This window comes from Trachypithecus francoisi, unplaced genomic scaffold (assembly GCF_009764315.1).
Source record: "Trachypithecus francoisi isolate TF-2019V2 unplaced genomic scaffold, Tfra_2.0 Lachesis_group4, whole genome shotgun sequence".
NCBI classification, from domain to species: Eukaryota; Metazoa; Chordata; class Mammalia; order Primates; family Cercopithecidae; genus Trachypithecus; species Trachypithecus francoisi.
The window spans coordinates 101787416-101806201 of record NW_022681469.1 but is presented as its reverse complement, the minus strand read 5'-3'; the positions used below and the strand labels follow the sequence as shown (position 1 = coordinate 101806201).

The window sequence follows — 18786 nt, the reverse complement described above, 5'->3', positions numbered from 1 at the left end:
ATTGAATCATGAATTATATCTTGGCTACAGTAATCTCTATAGAGTACCAGATTGTAAGATTATGCTTTTTTCATATCTTTAGTTGGTGCCCTAATGGAATAGATTTATTTTTCTGTTCTGACACACAATCTTTTTATTGTCAAAATATTAAAGTTATTTATTTCTCTTTGTTTTACTTTCAAGGAAGTGAAACCAATCTCCCTCCTTTGGCATCCCACTGGGCCTGATTTGTTTTTCACCGCAAATGCCCCGCTGCCAAAACTGTTTTGGGGGGTAAAAAACTCGTTTTTGTCACACAACCCAGATGATTTAGGCATGCGGATATATTGTAGGGTGAGTAGGGCAGGGTTTATTGAGTGAAAAGGAAAAAAACGGGAAACAGGAACCCTCAGCAAATTAAGAGAGTCCAGCTAGCAGGTTTCCTAACTCACAGAGTGAAATCTAGGTTGCCACACAGGAACAGGAGAGGCCAGGCTCCTCCCCGCTGCAAACGGCATCGACTTGATGAGGCTCCATCCTGTCCTCCTGGTGTGCAGGCCAGTCAGAGATGCTCCAGGAACCCCTTTTTACTTAGTCTCATTCACCCCTCTAAAGAAATACATCTAACTGCCATTAGAAGAAGGATAAGAATAAGGATGAAGACCCATCTTAACTGCTTCCTGCTGACAGGAGGTGCTGTTTGGGAAAAATGGCAGTCAGATCTCCTTCAGAGACCTATCTAAGGGTCCCTAGCAAAAGGGGCCATCGTCCAAGGCTCCAGTTCATAACCACTTGGAGTGTCATAGTCTGAAGGCAAGAAGACACAAATCGGGTTATTAGAAAACGTGTATGAAAACGAAGTAAGTGGCGAAGGGTAAGGACCTCTCAAAAATCCTGAGGCCTTTTACCAGTTTGCATAGGGAGAGAGGGGCCCAAAGCCTGACTGGCTAAAAAAAAACTTACCCTTTTGTCCGCATGTCAGGCTTCTGGGTTCCCTGCCCCTAAGCCCAATGCTAAGATAACAAGTTTAAGGTTTGGGAAATTAACTCTTCCCAGTTTGGAGGGTGCATCCTATGGAGGCATACTGTTAGTATCTGTGAAGAGAGGATAGAGGAGGGAAAAGAAAAAAAAAGACAATTTTTCAAAGGAGACCCAGGGGTTTCATACACATTGTAGGGTGAGTAGGGCAGGGTTTGTTGGGTGAAAGGAAAAAAAGGCAAACAGGAACCCTCAGCAAAGCGAAAGAGAGTCCCAATAGCAGTTATCCCACCTCACAGATTGAATTCCAGGTTACCACACAGGAACAAGAGAGGCCAGGCTCCTCCCCGCTGCAAATGGCACACATTTCCTGAGGCTCCACCCCATCCTCCCAGTGTGCAGGCCAGTTGGATATTCCCCGGGGACCCCTTTTTACTTGGCTGTCTCAAAACTGTGCAAGCACCCTCCCTTTAGGCCCAAGGACTATCACAGGAGAAGTGGGCATGTGAGATTGTAAGGGCTGGTTTTGAGGGATAGAATTAGGTCAAGGTCAGACCCTCCAAATCAAGGATGGGTACAAAGATGCCTAAACAGCTGGTAAAACAAGGGACTTTACCTCCTGAGCTATTGTGTGGCACCTTTCCATCCACTTCAGCCATAAAAAATTTCCTGCTTCCTGTAGAATTAAAACAATTACTGAAGCTACCTCTATGCTAGTGAAAATAATGGTGCCCGAAAGAGTTCAATTACTGATAGGATAAAGATAACTTGTGACAAAGCCTGCTGGGTTGATACCCTCATTATGAAGAGTGCAGATAGTTCCATATGTCTTTAAAAAACTTTTTTCAAAACAGTGCTTATGTTTTGTTTAGCTAATTGCTGTGAGTCTGTAACTAAAACCGAGACTACAGTGGCTCAATACATACAAGTTAAAAATAAATCAGTTTTGTAACTTCACCTTTGGTTTTTTTGATTGTTGACTTTCTACTTAAAAAAAGTAATTTTAAGGGGTAATGAATGCCTGGCCATGTCTACCCTGTCTGACCTAGAACAGTTAATTGGCTGTAAGTCTTGTTGACTCTAACACTCTTGGCCATAGGGAGTCCCACCGAGGGACAGAATGAGCCCAGGGCAGGCAGCTATGCCACACCAGCAACACTATGGGACAGAATTAAAATTTGGTAGCCATTGATGTTGCCTCTGGCAAATCTTGGCCAGAAGTGGGAAAATGCAAACCAAAAATAAAATTCAAAGTGTGTTCCACCCACCCACCTACCTCCCACAATCATCTGAATAGACCCCCTCCTTGGCCAGGGTACCCTAAAATTTAACATGAGAGACTGGTTCAGGCCGTGATAAGAAATGGGGGAGTTGGGGTAGGACATGCCTCATTATACCCCTCCAGCATTAACGTCAACACAAACCTTAAATCTGATAAACATTTACAATCTATTCTCTCTAAAGCCTGATACTTGGAGGCTTCATCTGCATGATAAAACCTAAGTCTCTACAACCCCTTGTCTTCACCCAGACATTCCTTTCTATGCGTAACTGTCTGAACTAATTTTCAATCAGAAATTGTTTAAATCTACCTATGACCTGGAAACACCACCCACCCTGACCCCTACCCCTACCCCACCCACGCCTTCGAGTTGTCTCGCTCTTCTATACTAAGCCAAGGTAAACCTTAACATGTATTGATTGATGTATTATGTCTCCCTAAAATGTATAAAAGCAAGCTGGAGCCCAACTACCTTGGGCATGTGTCCTCAGGACCTCCTGAGGCTGTCACGGGTGCATCCTTAACCTTGCAAAATAAACTTTCTAAATTGAGACTTGTCTCTTGTCTCAGATACTTTTTGGTTTACAGCTTCTAGCTCAATGAGGAGAGAGCCCCTTTTGCTCAGTAACAATTCTGGCAACCCAGCTGGGATGAAACCTGTCTGAAGTACTGTAGCCCCTTAATGGGGTACAGGCCCCCTTCATGAACCCTGAGTGGTCACTTAGAACATTTTGTCCAGAGGCTCGGCATAGGGCTCCTGCTTGTCCGCCGAGGCTCCCTTGGTACTACTCTTTTTTTCAGAAAAGAAACTGCTTCTGGATTAGATATCTTTCTGATAAGTCAAAGACGTTAATAATAATAGCTGCCATGTATTAAATGTTTATCATAGGCTGACGCGGTGGCTCAAGCCTGTAATCCCAGCACTTTGGGAGGCCAAGGCAGGCGGATCATGAGGTCAGGAGATCGAGACCATCCTGGCTAACATGGTGAAAACCCATCTCTACTAAAAATACAAAAAATTAGCCGGGCCTAGTGGCTGGTGCCTGTAGTCCCAACTACTCAGGCGGCTGAGGCAGGAGAATGGCATGAACCCAGGGAGCGGAGCTTGCAGTGAGCCGAGATCGCGCCACTGCACTCCAGCCTAGGTAACAGAGCGAGACTCCGTCTCAAAAAAAAAAAAAAAAGTTTATCATATATTAAGCATTGTGTTAGTTGTGTGCCTGATATCATTTATTCTTTACCACAAACTGTTAAAAACAGAATTTTATCACATTTACTTTAAAGATCTAATTGATTTGCATTAGCAATCCATGAATGGGATGCCTCTCATTTAAGAATTAGGAAAGGCACTCTGATGAACTGAGCAGAAGAGGTTGGCTTTGCAGGCAGGAAATGGTTGAAGAAAGCAGAAACAGAACAAAGGGCAGATTGGTCATTTTAAAGTTACCTATAGGGATAAAACAGAGGGGACTCCCCTGTCATGCCTGCTCAGGTGAACTGGGTCCCTTCTGATCGGTTGCTGTAAATCTCCTGGTTTTAGGGGGAAACTGGTTTCAAACTACAGTTTATGAAGTACATGGCACCTAGAATAAGTGACTCCATTCTGGTTTGGTCTGGTTTGTTAGTCCTAATACACCCTATAGCTCAGTCCACAACAGTTATTTCCCTTAAATTTCATTTAGAAAAAGCAAGGATTTATTAGCCTTCTTTATAGATAAGGAAATTGAAGTTAAGCGATGACAAGTGACTTGCTCTAGGTTACATAGCTAAGTAGCAAGCGAGGACTGGAACCCAATGCTGGAACTCAAAGTTTCAAAGGCCCATGCATTGAACACACTTCATCTTCATATTTTTTAAGCATTTTCTTAAATTGAGGTGTAACTTATGAACAATAAAGTACATGAAACTTAAAGCAGTTCAGTTAATTTTGACATACATATATGTAACAAATATCCAGATCAAAACAGAGAACAATTCCAGTGCTTTAGAAGATACCCTTATGCACCCCTTCCTATCCAGTTTCTACACAAGAATAACCATGTTTTGACCCATGCTGTCTCTTTTGTGTCTTTTTTCTCTTAGTGTTATGTCTGAGATTGGTCCATGTTGTTTGTATCAGTAATTGCTGTATAGTATTTCATTATATACATAGACCTTTATTTATTTACCCATTATCCTATTAATGGACATGTGGGTTCCCAGCTTTTGGTTATTACAAATAAGACAAAAAGCATCCTATTTTAAATTTTTTTTTTAATTATTGGATTTAAGTTTATAAAAGTTGGGATTTTTTCCATATGGTTATACACATTTGTGCTACATGACCAAAGTGTGTGTTTTAACTCGGAACTTAGGGTAATGTAGAAGTTACAGATTTCTTCAATATAAAAGATCAAGTCAAAGTCAAATACATTTAAGATCCTTCATAACGATGTTTTAAGTGAGAGTTCACTCATAACTAGTAAATGTATTTGATGCTGTCTAGCTTTACATAAAGTAGCTCTCCAAAAAAAATCTGGTACTGCTGGAAATTACTTGTCGGAAACACAAATCAAATTGTATTAATGCCGTATCTGAGGGTATTTCTGATTTTATAAGGTGTATATCTGCAAATACTTACGTTTCAATGAATGCCAAATCCTTATAACAATGCTGTTTATTCTCATATCAGGTAGAGATTAATACTTAGTAGAGTTCTCGATTTTGCTATTCATATGTGATGATTTTTCCTTTTTAGAAGAAATATTTATTTTAAGCGAACATGATTCTATCAACCTAAAATAAAAGTCAGAATGTAGTTTAAAAGAGAATTTATTTGGCCAGGCACAGTGGCTCACACCTATAATGCCAGCACTTTGGGAGGCCAAGGCAGGCAGATCACTTGAGGTCAGGAGTTCGAGGTCAGCCTTGACTAACATGGTAAAAGCCCATCTCTGCTATTAATACAAATACATAAAAAATAGCTGGACATGGTGGCATGTGCCTGTGGTCCTGGCTACTCAGGAGGCTGAGCCGTGAAAATTACTTGAACCCAGGAGGCGGAGGTTGCAGTGAACCAAGATCATGCCACTGCATTCCAGCCTGGGTGACAGAGCAGGACTCTGTCTATTAAAAAAAAAATAGTTTATTTAAGAACAGAAGTTGAGGACTGCAGTCCAGGACACATTTCCAGTTTGCCTTGGCAAGTACTCCAGAGAACAAGAGAGGCTCAAGTTTTAAGGAAAAAAGACAAATGGGGGGCAGGGACAATTACAAAAGTTGTTCTTCAGTAATTCTCATTGGCTTACAGAAATGGCATTAGTGATTGCCTATACATTGTTGAACTATAAGGTGTAAAGCATTTTTTGGCTACTTGGCTTCAGTCGAGCTTGCATAGCAAGTGGCTTCAAGCGGTAATTATTTAGCTCAAGAGGGAATAACTGCCCCTTTCTGGGCCTGATAATTTAAAGGGACTTGCATTCCTGAGATAAGTTTTCTTTTTCTTTCTCTATTTTATCAAATCTTCAGTTTGCTGTGTATATGCAGTTACATTCAGAACATGTATATTCATGTTCATTAACATATATGTTCATGTACATTTTCATTAACATGTATATTCATATAAAATTCCAATGACTTTAAAGTGGAAAAACAGAATGATAATGTCTTAATGTTAGTGCCTCAAGTACCAATAGCATGAAAATCAGCTTCCTTAATACTGAAGTAGCATATTTCCCTCATCCCTTTGCGAGACTCACAACAGGGGTACCTACTCAGCCCACTGCTCTCAACTCCTCGCAGGAGTGAGCACATGAGCGAATGAGGTGGGAACTGGAGTGCGTGAGCGCTGGAGCTGACTGGCTGCTTCAGAGCTGGTGGGATCAAACTCCACTCAGACCCACTGCATTCCTCCCCTCGTGGAGGGAGTGCGCAGGTGAGTCGGTACAGGAGCCAAAGTGAGCGCTTTTGGGCACCAGCAGGAGCAAACTCTGTGCAGGCCCCGCAGCAGCATCTAGGTCAGGGTGCTTGTGACCCCGAAAGCCCCAGAGGGCGTGTTACAGTGTTCATTTCGTTCTTCCATCTGCAGACAGCTTAAGTGTTAACAGATCAGTGGGCCCTCTGCCTTTTCGCATGAGGCAGCTGTCCTCCACCAGGGCAGTGTGACCGCCTTTTGTATCCACACTTGTGGCTCCCAAACTCTTGTCCAGCGTCCAGGAGAAATGAGGTTGCATGAACGAATTGAAGGATGGTAAATGCAGGGGATTTTATTGCCGATGAAAGCGGCTCTTAGTGGAATGGGGATCTGAAAAAGGGATGGGGCAGGTGGGTAAGCTTCCCCTGAAGTCCAGCCATCTCTGACCAGGTTCTTTTCCAAATTTGCGCCGTCAAGCTGTCCCTCTGAAGTCAAGCCACTTCTCTCCAGTGTCCAGACATAGTCCCCCACATCCAGCTGCATCGCTCTGCTGGCTGAGGATGGGGGCTGGGCAGGCCATGGATAGTTTAGTGAAAGGCAGTATTCGAGTGGAAAAACAGAAGTTCTCACTTTGGGCCGCAGATTTCAGGCTTTTCCACTTCAAGGTGGGGTTTTATTGGGGACCCACCTTTTTCTGCCTAGAATATCTCTACCTCCGTCCCTATCAATATATGTTGACACAAGCAAAATGTCCTATTACCTTATATAATAGAGTCTTGATATTCTGTTGTGGTGGGATTCTCATTATAATTTCTACGTTAAAATTTAAGTACACATTATCTGTTTTCATGCTCATAATCCAAGTACTCCAACTTAAGGAATGTGAAATAATAAATAGCTCTTTAATTCTAGGGAAAAAATAGAAGATAACAGCCTTTATTCACTTGAATGTATAAAAGTACATGCTTTAAGATACTTATTTCCATTTAATTTAAAAACAAACTTCTTGATGGGCTCAGTGACACATGCTTGTAATCCCAGCCCTTTGGGAGGCCAGGGCGGGAAGATTGCTTGAGCCTAGGTGTTTGAGAGCAGCCTGGGTAACGAAAAATAAAATAATTAGCTGGGTGCAGTGGTGCACGCCTGTAGTCCCAGCTACTCAGGCTGAAGTGGGAGGACCACTTGAGCACAGGAGGCCGAGGCTGCAGTGAGCCCTGATCACACCAGTGCATACCAGCTTGAGTGACAGAGCAAGACCCTGTCTCTTAAAAACAGAACAAGGCCGGGCACCATGGCTCATGCCTGTAATCCCAGCACTTTGGGAGGCCAAGGCATGCAGATCACTTGAGGTCAGGAGTTCAAGACCAGCCTGGCCAACATGATGAAACCCCGTCTCTACTAAAAATACAAAAATTGGCCGGCTGTGATGGCAGGTGCCTGTAATCCAAGCTACTCGGGAGACTGAGGCAGGAGAATCGCCTAAACCCAGGAGACGGAAGTTTCTGTGAGCCAAGATCACACCACTGCACTTCAGCCTGGGCGACAGAGCCAGACTCTGTCTCAAAAAAAAAAAAAAAAAACCTTACTTTTAATTGGTAAGTCTCAAAGGTGCCATTTTACCTCTGCAGTATACACTTTATATTTCTGAACATCTAGTGCAGTCATGAAAACGATGTCATATTGAAGTATAGGAGTGTTAAGTGCAGCTGTTTCAAATATACATTTGACAAATAGTGATGTGTTGCCAACTTTGTAGTCGAGTGAGGAATAAATGCCAATTGCTTTGTAGTACTGACTTTTCAAGAGATATGAGAAAGAAACCATAGCTGAGAAGAAAACATGTCTGATGCCCAGGGCTGTTTCGTTTTCTTCTGTTTTAAGTGGAAAATATGACAGAGCTTTGATTTTGCTGCCTAAAATGTTATGACTATTAAGAAAATAAATACTTGGTGCTTCTGAGTGAAAAGAAAAAAATGTCTGAGATACTGAGAAAGGAAGCAAAGAGGCAGAGCAGCTGTGAAGCACTCTCCTTCCTTCTGTAAGCCATTGATATCTGTAGGGTCCATGGATGTGGTTAATGTGTGTGCTAATAGTTTGGCAGTGTGGCTTCTATTTGCCATATGGTTCTCTGGCAGTGGAACATAGTGCATTGTTAAAAAGTGAACAGAGTACTCCTGAAGTACTCAGAGTTCACGCTTGGGTACTATGTTGTTTTGTTTTTGTAGTTTTTCTTGTTTCCTCAGTCTTTTTTCCTTAGGACAGAGTAAATGGAATCTGACTAGAGGACACCATTTTGGTTCATAAACTATGGAAAGGGATGGTAATTTTTATTACGGAGGACAAGCATGTCACCCTCTCTTACATAGTTCATTTAGCATTTAGAAAAATTGCTTTTTTATTCCTTGTGATCAGAGTCAGCTTTTATGTTTTAGAAATTAGCCATTGTTGGCCAGGCGTGGTGGCTCACGCCTGTAATGCCAGCACTTTGGGAGGCTGAGGTGGGCGGATCACAAGGTCAGGAGATCGAGACCATCCTGGCTAACACGGTGAAACCCCATCTCTACTAAAAATACAAAAAAAAAAAAAAAAAAAAAATTGGCCGGGCATGGTGGCAGGCACCTGTAGTCCCAGCTACTTGGGGAGCTGAGGCAAGAGAATCGCTTGAAACTGGGAGGTGGAGGTTGCAGTGAGCCGAGATCACATCAGTGCACTCCAACCTGGGCAACAGAGCCAGATCCTGTCTCAAAATAAACAAATAAAAGTTTCCAGTGATTTAGTCATCCTTCTCTTCCTGGTACAGAGAGGAAGACACTCTTAAAAATGTAGATATTCTTTATAAAATAAATTTCTCTTACAGAAATATAACTTTTACTGTTTTCAGAGCTTCTCCTGTGTCTGTTTCCCAAAATAACCAGTTTAAAGTAATCCTATGCCAAAGAGGCATATTTGGAATGGCATATACTGCTGTCCTACAGACATACTTTGGGGTGTCATGTCCTGAACTCTACAATTGGCTCCCTCCCCCTTGTGGAAATGTAAGTAAAATCTATAGGAGACCATTGGTTTCCACTGAGTTCCTGCACAAGCTCCAACAGACCAAACCAAGATAGAGGTCCCTCCTGCTAAAGTTCGATGTCACCAATCTAAGTTATCTGACCTGAGAAATCAGGAGAGAGAGAGATAAAAGTCAGATTCCCAAACAGGCCAGTTTTAGCTGGCATGGTAAGGGAGTCTCCTCTGCTTTAACCCTTGCAAGGAAAGTAACTTTGAAACTACTAATTTACTTTTCGTTCCTTATTTCTGCTTTTTTCAACCTTTTACCCATCCAAAAATACTCACTACCCACATTGCGGAGATGAGCTCTCAAATTCTTGTTCTGAGGGTTGCGTGACTGGTGAATTATTCTTTGCTCAAATAAACTGTTAGATTTATCTTGGCAGACCCTATTTTGATGCCCAAATTTGATTTAGATTTTGGGCCATTAAATTTCACTATTTAATAATAACCCTACTGGATGAGAATAAGTGTTTCTCAATTTCTGGTGATATGGTTTGGCTGTGTCCCCACCCAGAATCTCATCTTGAATTATATTCGCCATAATCCCCACATGTCAGTGGCAGGACCAGGTAGAGGTAATTGGATCATGGGGGCAGTTTCACCCATGCTCTTCTCGTGATAGTGAATGAATCTCACGAGATCGGATGGTTTTATAAATATCTGGCATTTCCCCTGCTTGCACTCACTCCATTCCACTGCTTGTGAAGAAGGTGCCTGTTTCTCCTTTGCCTTCTGCCATGATTATAAGTGTCCTGAAGTTTCCTCTCTAGCAATACAGAACTGTAAGTTAATTAAACCTCTTTCCTTTATAAATTACCCAGTCTCAGGTATTTTTTCATAGCAGCCTGAGGACTGATGTATCTGGGTACTTAGCATTGGTTTTTGTCTGTGGTTTTGTACATATACTTAGGGCTGCTATGTACAGCTATATGTACTTCGTGATAAAATTCCATGGAGAGCCATTTGTGTAAATGACAACGTGGTTCTCCCTGGAGCTGTGCAGTGAGGCAGCCTACTACGCTTACCTTCACTTATGTGGTGCTGGTTAGTTTAATTGACATTACTATTTAAATTGTCTTGATTCAACTGAGTATTTAAGAGTCTCATGTTAACTTCCAAGAGAATTCCTCTTTAGCCTCTGTGCCGTGAAATTTTGTGTCTGTGTGGATTAATTTGGATGTATAGAAAGGGGACATATAGAGTATTCAGTCAGTATTTAAAATATGAAAAATATACAATTTAAGATTTAAATATACCATCAATTTGGGAATAACATTTTTTTTCACGCTTAATCTTTGATTCTTATGGATTCTCAGATAGCAACTGGGCATTCTACAAGTCAGTCATATTGTGACATTAACTACTCAGTTAACGTCAAACTCTGTAAGGGCTCACTCATTCCCACAAAACTGCCCTCACTTCAGGCACCAATCACAAGTCCTGGGTCCCCAGGCCACCCCATCTCTCTCTGACTTTGTTGCCAATTCAGGGCTTCCCATAACCTTCTCTGAGGTTTCATAATTTGCCAGAATGACTCATACAACTCAGGAAAACTCTTTGCTTGCATTTACTGGTTTATTATTAAAGGATACAATTCAGGAACAACCAGATGGAAGAGATGAATAAGGCAAGTATGTTGGTTGGAGGGTCAGGGAGTTTCCATGCCATCTTTAGCCCTCCCAGCACTTTGATGTGTTCAACAATCCAGGAACTCACTGAATCCCATTGTTTTTATGGAGGTTTCATTACATAGGCATGATTGACTAAATCATTGGCCATTGGTGATAGACTCAAACTCTTTTTTTTTTTTTTTTTTTTTTTTTTTTTTGAGACAGAGTCTCGCTCTGTCGCCCGGCTGGACTGCAGTGGCCGGATCTCGGCTCACTGCAAGCTCCGCCTCCCGGGTTTACGCCATTCTCCTGCCTCAGCCTCCGCCAGCCACCTCTCCCGGCTAGCTTTTTGTATTTTTTAGTAGAGACGGGGTTTCACCGTGTTAACCAGGATAGTCTCGAACTCCTGACCTCGTGATCCGCCCGTCTCGGCCTCCCAAAGTGCTGGGATTACAGGCTTGAGCCACCGCGCCCGGCCAAGACTCAAACTCTTAACACTGTTCCTGGGAGGTCAAGGGGTAGGGCTGAAAGTTCCATCCCTTTAATCAAGGCTTGGTCTTTCTGGAGATCAGCCCCTGTCCTGAAGCTATCTAGGTCCTCCTACCACTAGAGTCACCTTAGCATAAACTCAAGTATGATTGATTGGGGCTTATTATGAATAACAAAAGATGTTCCTATTACTCAGGAAATTCCAAGGATGTTAGGAGTTTTGTTCCAGGAATGAGGGACAAAGACCAAATATATGTATTTTTAATTATATCACATTTGAATATTCTGAACAGTTTGCAGTGGTATAGTGTTTTAAAAAACTAGAAAAACTCAACAACAGAGGATTGATATTAAAATGATGAAACAATATATATCTTTTTTTTTTTTTTTTTTTAAAGACAGAGTCTCTCTGTCGCCCATGCTGGAGTGCCCTGGCACCAGCTCAGCTTACTGCAACCACCACCTCCCGAGTTCAAGCGATTCTTCTGCCTCAGCCCCCTGAGTAGCTGGAACTACAGGGGCCTGCCACCATGCCCAGCTAATATTTTTTGTATTATTAGTAGAGACAGGGTTTCACCATGTTGACCAGGATGGTCTTGATCTGCTGACCTCGTGATCCGACTGCCTTGGTCCCCCAAAGTGCTGGAATTACAGGTGTGAGCCACCGCGCCCAGCCAGAAAGGAGTTTTAATTAACAGTTTTGAACTTGATTAGCAATTTCAGCAGTTTCCAAATGGATATATTTGTTGGTAGAAAATCTACCAGCAGGAGAAGAGAATTATAGAAAGCTGCCAACACAGTACAGGCAGTCTGCAATTTATGAAAGACTTGTGTTCTAAAAGTTGACTGTTTGAAATTCTGGACACTTTCCCAGTGAAGCAATGTTGTAAGTACTCTGGGCCCAAGTCAGGCTAGAACAACGTTAATTTTACCCATGGAATTCTTGGAATACATGTAGTATCCACACTTCCATTTATGACAGTTTTGAGTCAACTGCGTCTTCAGTTTCAGCTAGAACCGTCTAAAACTGATCTTCCTTCAGTAGAGTTGGAAATTCGGAGAATATGTTAAGCATAGCATAGCTTCAGATATTAATTAAACTTCTGGCCAAGGGCAACCTGTTAACTAAATCTTCAGAAAAGAAGATAGATTTCTACACCAGCCCTTAACTCCCAAGATGGAAATAAGATTTCCTTCAGAAGTTAAGAACTGCTTGTGACTGTCTTTTTTATTTATTTATTTTTAATCCTGAAAGCAATACATATCCATTTAAAAAACACTTAATTAAAAGTAAAGGTAGTATGCTCCACTTGCTGTTAAATCATTTAGAAAATTGTTTTTGTGTACACATACAACACAGATAAAACAAGTGTGGCTAAAGAGAAGCAATGCAGTTGGTAAATAAAGATCAAGTTTGTTAGGTTGTTCATATTCTTTCAACTTTCTGTAAGTTTGAAAATTTCAAAACAAAAAGGTGGCAATTTTTTTTAAAGTAACTTATCTTCAGTCCCCAACTTCATTCTCTCCGGAGTTAAAACGTCTGCCAGCAGTTTTTAGTTTTATATATGCCAGCATATATAGTTTTTCAAGTATCTTTTCAAGCATGTTTTTAAAATCCATTTACAGAAACTTTTTTTTGCACAAATGGAATCACAGTAAATACAGAATTATACTACCATCACCAGTCAAGGGGTTTTGTCCAAGACCCCAAGAGCAGGTTCTTGGCTCTTATGCAGGAAAGAATTCAGGGCAAGTCACAGTAGAGTGAAGTTAAAAGAATTTATTACAGACTGCTGAATTACAGAATAGGGCATCCTCAGAGAGCAAGAGGAGGGTGCACCCATTTCAAATATAATGCTAATATAGGTTATTAAGAAAAGTGAACTTCGGCCGGGCGCAGTGGCTTACGCCTATAATCCCAGCACTTTGGGAGGCCGAGGCGTTTCAGGAGAAACGCTTGAACCCAAGAGGCAGAGGTTGCTGTGAGCCGAGATCGCGCCATTACACTCCAGCCTGGGCAATAAGAGTGAAACTCCATCTCAAAAATAAATAAATAAATAAAAAGTCTGCAATTTATGAAAGACTTGTGTTCTAAAAGTTGACTGTTTGAAATTCAAGATGGAGTCACTCTGGTTATGGTGCCTCTGACACTGTTTACTGATACTCTACTTGCTTTTAAAATTTAACAGTATGTATTAGTTTTCTCTTGCTGCTGAAAAATTACCACAAATGTAATGCCTTAAAATGACACAAATTTATTAAAGTTCTGAGGTCAGAATTCTGAAATGGGTTTCACTGGGCTAAAATCAAGGTGTTGGCTGGGCTCCATTTCTTCTGGAAGCTCCAGGAAAGACTTGATTTGCTTACTGTTTCCACCTCCTAAAGGTCTCCTGCATTTCTTGTTTCATGGCCCTTTCTTCCATCTTTAAAGCCAATGGCATAGCATCTTCAAACATCTCTTTCACTGATTCCTCTTCCTCTCTTATAAGGACTCTGTGATTACACTTTACCACCTGGATATTCCCTAGCTCAAGATCCTTAATCATATCTGCAAAGTCTCTTTTGCCAAGTAAGGTAACAAATAGAGTCAGGGGATGAGCATATCTTTGGAAGGCCATTATTTCGCCTGCCACACAGGATATTGTGGCTGTCTTGCTTTATCAGTATATATGAATCTGACATTCTTTTTAACAGCTGGACAAAACTTATAGAAACCACCGATGTAACCACTCATGATGAATATTTAGGTTTCCCTTTCAGGCTGAAATAAATTATACTGCTATGAACATTTTTGTATGTATCCGAATATGTGAGAGTATCTATGGGATAAATTTCTAAAACTGAAATTGCTGAGTCAAAGGTGGTAAAAGATAAATTTTGGCACATTAAGATTTTAAGAAGTGTATGTGAGCAAACAGTGCTTCATGAGTCAGGCAGCTTCAAACCAGAAGTGGTTGGGGCTCTACTAAAGGAGCATGAGGGAAGGCATTTATAGGGTGAATATAGATGTAGAGCAAAGAAATTATTTGGTTAAAATTTGAGCAGTTGCCTTATTTGGGCCATGCCTGTGGGAAGTTTAAGAAAATGTAACTAATGCCCAGTTGGCTGCCTGTCATTGGCTGAGCTAAGCTTGGTGATCTTTTAAATTCAGTTTTGGTTTGCTTAAGTAGAACCCTGAGCCTTAGAGCCACCTCAGTCTAAGGGCCTCTCATTTTGTTATCTTAATAAAGGGTAAATGTGTTGTTGATAATATAGCGAAGTTGCCCTCCAAACTGTTGTGCCAGTGTACTGTACATTCCCACAGCAGGCTTCTTTTTAATGTTTTTCAATAGATGGATAAAAATTATATTAATTCAAATTGCATTTCCGTGATTAAAAATGAGATTAAGCATTGTTATACTACTTTTTTTAGAATTTTCTATATTAAATTTTTTGGACCCTAAAGAGAAACGTATTTCATGATGCATCATGAGAATTGGGGTACATGATGTTTATGCTTATTTAAAAACATGTTTATTTCATACAAAATTCGTTTTAAGTAAATATCTGTGCATCAAAATTTAATGGTTTTCTAAAAGATTGTTTAGTAATAATTACCAGGACTCCTTATGATAAATACACTATATATGGGACTTTGGTATTGATTACATAAAATATGATTATTTATTTTCTTGCATTTATTTTTGGTATTAAAAAATAATTCTGGGAATTTGTGTGTATCTCACCTCGTCACATCCTGCCTTCCCTCACACTTTTTTTTTTTTTTTGAGATGGAGTCTTGCTCTGTCGCCCAGGCTGGGGTGCAGTGGCCGGATCTCAGCTCACTGCAAGCTCCGCCTCCCGGGTTTACACCATTCTCTCAGCCTCCTGAGTAGCTGGGACCACAGGCGCCTGCCACCTCTCCCGGCTAGTTTTTTGTGTTTTTTAGTAGAGACGAGGTTTCACCGTGTTAGCCAGGATGGTCTCGATCTCGTGACCTCGTGATCCGCCCGTCTCGGCCTCCCAAAGTGCTGGGATTACAGGCTTGAGCCACCGTGCCCGGCCCCTCACACTTTTAAAAAATTGTCCAACAAAGCAAATTAGGATGAAACCTGTATGATAGATGTATAGAGAAGATACAGAGAAATGTAATTGGAGGATATTTTTGCCTCACCTTCAGTTAATTTTTTTTTTTTTTTTGAGACAGAGTCTCACTCTTGTTGCCCAGGCTGCAGTGCAGTGGCACAATCTCCGCTCACTGCAACCTCCACGTCCTGGGTTCAAGTGATTCTCCTGCCTCATCCTTCTGAGTAGCTGGGATTACAGGCGTGTGCCACCACACCCGGCTAATTTTTGTATTTTTGGTAGGGACGGGATTTCACCATGTTGGCCAGGCTGGTCTCGAACTTCTGGCCTCAGGTGATCCACACGCCTCAGCCTCCCAAAGTGTTGAGAATTCAGGTGTGAGCCACTGTGCCCAGCCAATTTTTCAGTTGATTTTAAATGATCTCTGGAAGAAAAGTTTTACTCCTTAATCTAAACTTTTGAAGAGTTCTTCTAAATGAAAAACATTGATTGCTTCTGGAGATGGGAGCAGGGACTGGGTAGCTGCCTCCCAAGGGTGCAAGGCAGTCTTTTTACAGTCCTTTTTTTGGTGTCTTTAAACATTTTAAATTTGGAATTGGATCACCTTTAGAAATAATCACGAATTGGCCGGACACGGTGCCTCATGCCTGTAATCCCAGCACTTCGGGAGGCCAAGGTGGGCGGATTACCTTAGGTCAGGAGTTCAAGACCAGCCTGGCCAACATGGTGAAACCCCTTCTCTACTAAAAATACAAAAAAATTAGTCGGGTGTGGTGGCACACGCCTGTAATCCCCGCTACTTGGGAGGCTAAGGCAGGAGAATCGCTTGAGCCCGGAAGACGGAGGTTGCAGTGAGCTGAGATCATGCCACTGCACTCCAGCCTGGCTGACAGCGAGACTGTCTCAAGAAAAAAAAAAAAAAATCACAAATTTTAAATTCAGTGGACAAAAAAAATTTTTTTAATCATTTTTAAAACCTTTTACAGTTGACTCTCCTGTGATTCAAGTGGCAGCTTGATTTCATTGAAATGTGGAAAGATGAGCCATCCTATTTTTCCACATTAAGGATTGGTTCTAAAAGTGATTCTGGGCTAAATTTGGGGGTCCTTTGTTGGACCTCTCCTACTCAATTCGGTAGGCCGTTGGTTTTCCTAAGGGCCCTATGGCTTCAACTAGCATCTGTTTGATGATAGCCCCCAAATATCAATCTGCAGTCCAATCACCAACCCCACTACCCCTTATGCACATTAAAGTTTAACAGCCCTTAAATCAGAAAGTTGAGAAAAGCTTATAAACTTTTCCTCCTTTTACTGCTTTTTTTACCCCTCTTCCATGCCATAGGTTTGCTGATGATATCAAATGACATTATACAGTGTGGCTTATCCTGACTTCTGTCATTCAAGGTTTAAAAGCATTTTTACATATCAGAATAAAATGCTTCCTTTGATCAACCACCTTTTGGCTAACATTCCTTGCTATTTTAGGTTGAATTCTCTTACCCGCCCCTGATTCCAGGAGATGGACATGACAGCCACACTTTGCCTGAAGAATGGAAGTATTTGCCCTTCCTTGCCTTACCAGATGGCGCACATAACTACCAGGAAGGTATGTCACAAGACAGTGAACCAGTTAGGTGACATTTTTGAAAAAATTTGCCAAGATAGCTTAGGTTCTAAATACTTTGAGACATTAAAGGCCTTCAGCCTGTTAGAACTATTTATAAAATATTTACATGCTTGTTTGGAGATAACTAGTCATTCACTAGAGCACCTCTAAAGGAGTGCCAGGCTTACATTGGCTGCAGCTAGTGAACCTTGGCCACGCTTCTGCCAAGTGATTAGCCAGAGTAGGACAGCCACCACTGGAAGCACTTCCTACATCTATACTTCATACTCCTCAGAGGCACACCAGGGGGCTTACCAGCGCCAGCTGTACATTGCTTGGGACTCTAGCTGCATACTTGCAGTACTAGGTTATTGCTCCAGTGTCCACCTTAGAAGCAGCTGAGATTGTTTTTGCGCCTCTGGAACCATTGCTGTCACAAGTACTCAGCTTGCGAGGTTGCTTGCTTGCATGCAGAGCATGTTAACACCCTCAAAGAAAGCAGGGCTGTGAAGTTCTTACCGAATCTCCTACCACCCTATAAATGAGTATTGTGCCTGACTTAATGAAGAACTGTATTTTACTATGGTATTTGATGCTCTACAAAAATGTTTTTGTTGTTATTGTTGCTCTTGCTTTTCTTTCTGGTTTTTTTTTTTTTTTTTTTTTTTGGAGGGGAGACGGAGTCTCACTGTTGCCCTGTTGCCCAGGCTGGTCTCAAACTCCTGAGCTCAAGCAGTTTTCCTATCCCAGCCTTCCCAGTAGCTGTGGTTACAGAAGTGAGCCACCATGCCTGGTGGTGCCACCATGCCCAGCAAAAGGACTGCTGCAAACATGTGAATTAAGATTATAGCAAATGTTCTACAGATTTTCTTTGTATTTGTGTATGTGTATAATTTTGTCTGTACTATCTGAAAAGCAGTTGCAAACATTGTGACACTTTAAATACTTAAGATCTGAGAATGAGATCATTCCCCAGTGTAACTTCCAGTACCATTATCACAGCTAAGAGATTTAACAGTAATTTCTTAATACTATCTAACATCCAATCTATGTTCAAATTTTCTCAGTTGTCCCCCAGATTTCTTGTATTCATTCAAGGTTCATGTGTTGCTATTGGCTTTTATGATTGTCTACTTTCTTTTAATCTAGAATGATTCCCTAAAGATTAAGTATTTTCTGTAATTGTAGTCTGTTTGACCTGTTATAATTCAGCCTCTTGGGCTTTTTGTGATGAGTATTTACCATAGGCAATGAGAAAAATGATAGGAAACCACTGGTTGTGGTGCTACAAATAAGTATGATTTGGATTCCTTATCATTTTTGTGTTAATGACTGCATTATGATAGCTTCAGATTTTACTACTTATTAATAAGGGTAATTCACCTCACTATGTACATTTTTCTATGTATCTCTTAGATACTGTGTTTTTTCACTTGCCACCCAGAAATGGAAATGGAGCCACAGTATTTGGTATCTCTTGCTATCGACAAATTGAAGCCAAGGTATGATAGTTAATAATGAAAAACAACTCCAAAGTCCTTTCTTAGATGTTGGACACTTAGAGAAACACAGTCTTTATTTTTCAGTGGAGCCTGTAATGTTGTTTTAGATTTTTGTATACAATTTGTAGCTGTTTTTTCAATAGTACCAGTTTATTCACAGAAACATTTTATTAAGTTGACATTGGTGGCTATGCTTATATTTGTATCATAATATTTTGTACATTGTTTTTAGATAGTGATACATAAATTATCCATTTGTCTTTTAAATACTGTACTTACATTTCAAGATGTCTTTGAATTTTCTGTTTCTAGTGTTTGGCATATAAC

The 18786-nt window shown here is 41.0% G+C and overlaps 1 protein-coding gene across 3 annotated transcripts in view; it reads left to right on the top strand.

Moving 5' to 3' along the window:
• The window catches only part of AVL9 (AVL9 cell migration associated), a 103838-nt gene that overhangs the window by 41213 nt on the left and 43839 nt on the right, over nucleotides 1-18786 (top strand). For all 3 annotated transcript variants that reach the window (XM_033195105.1, XM_033195104.1, XM_033195103.1), the window contains exons 2-3: nucleotides 16837-16957; nucleotides 18374-18459. In XM_033195105.1, the coding sequence (XP_033050996.1) occupies nucleotides 16837-16957; nucleotides 18374-18459 (207 nt within the window). The remainder of the gene's footprint in view (nucleotides 1-16836; nucleotides 16958-18373; nucleotides 18460-18786) is intronic.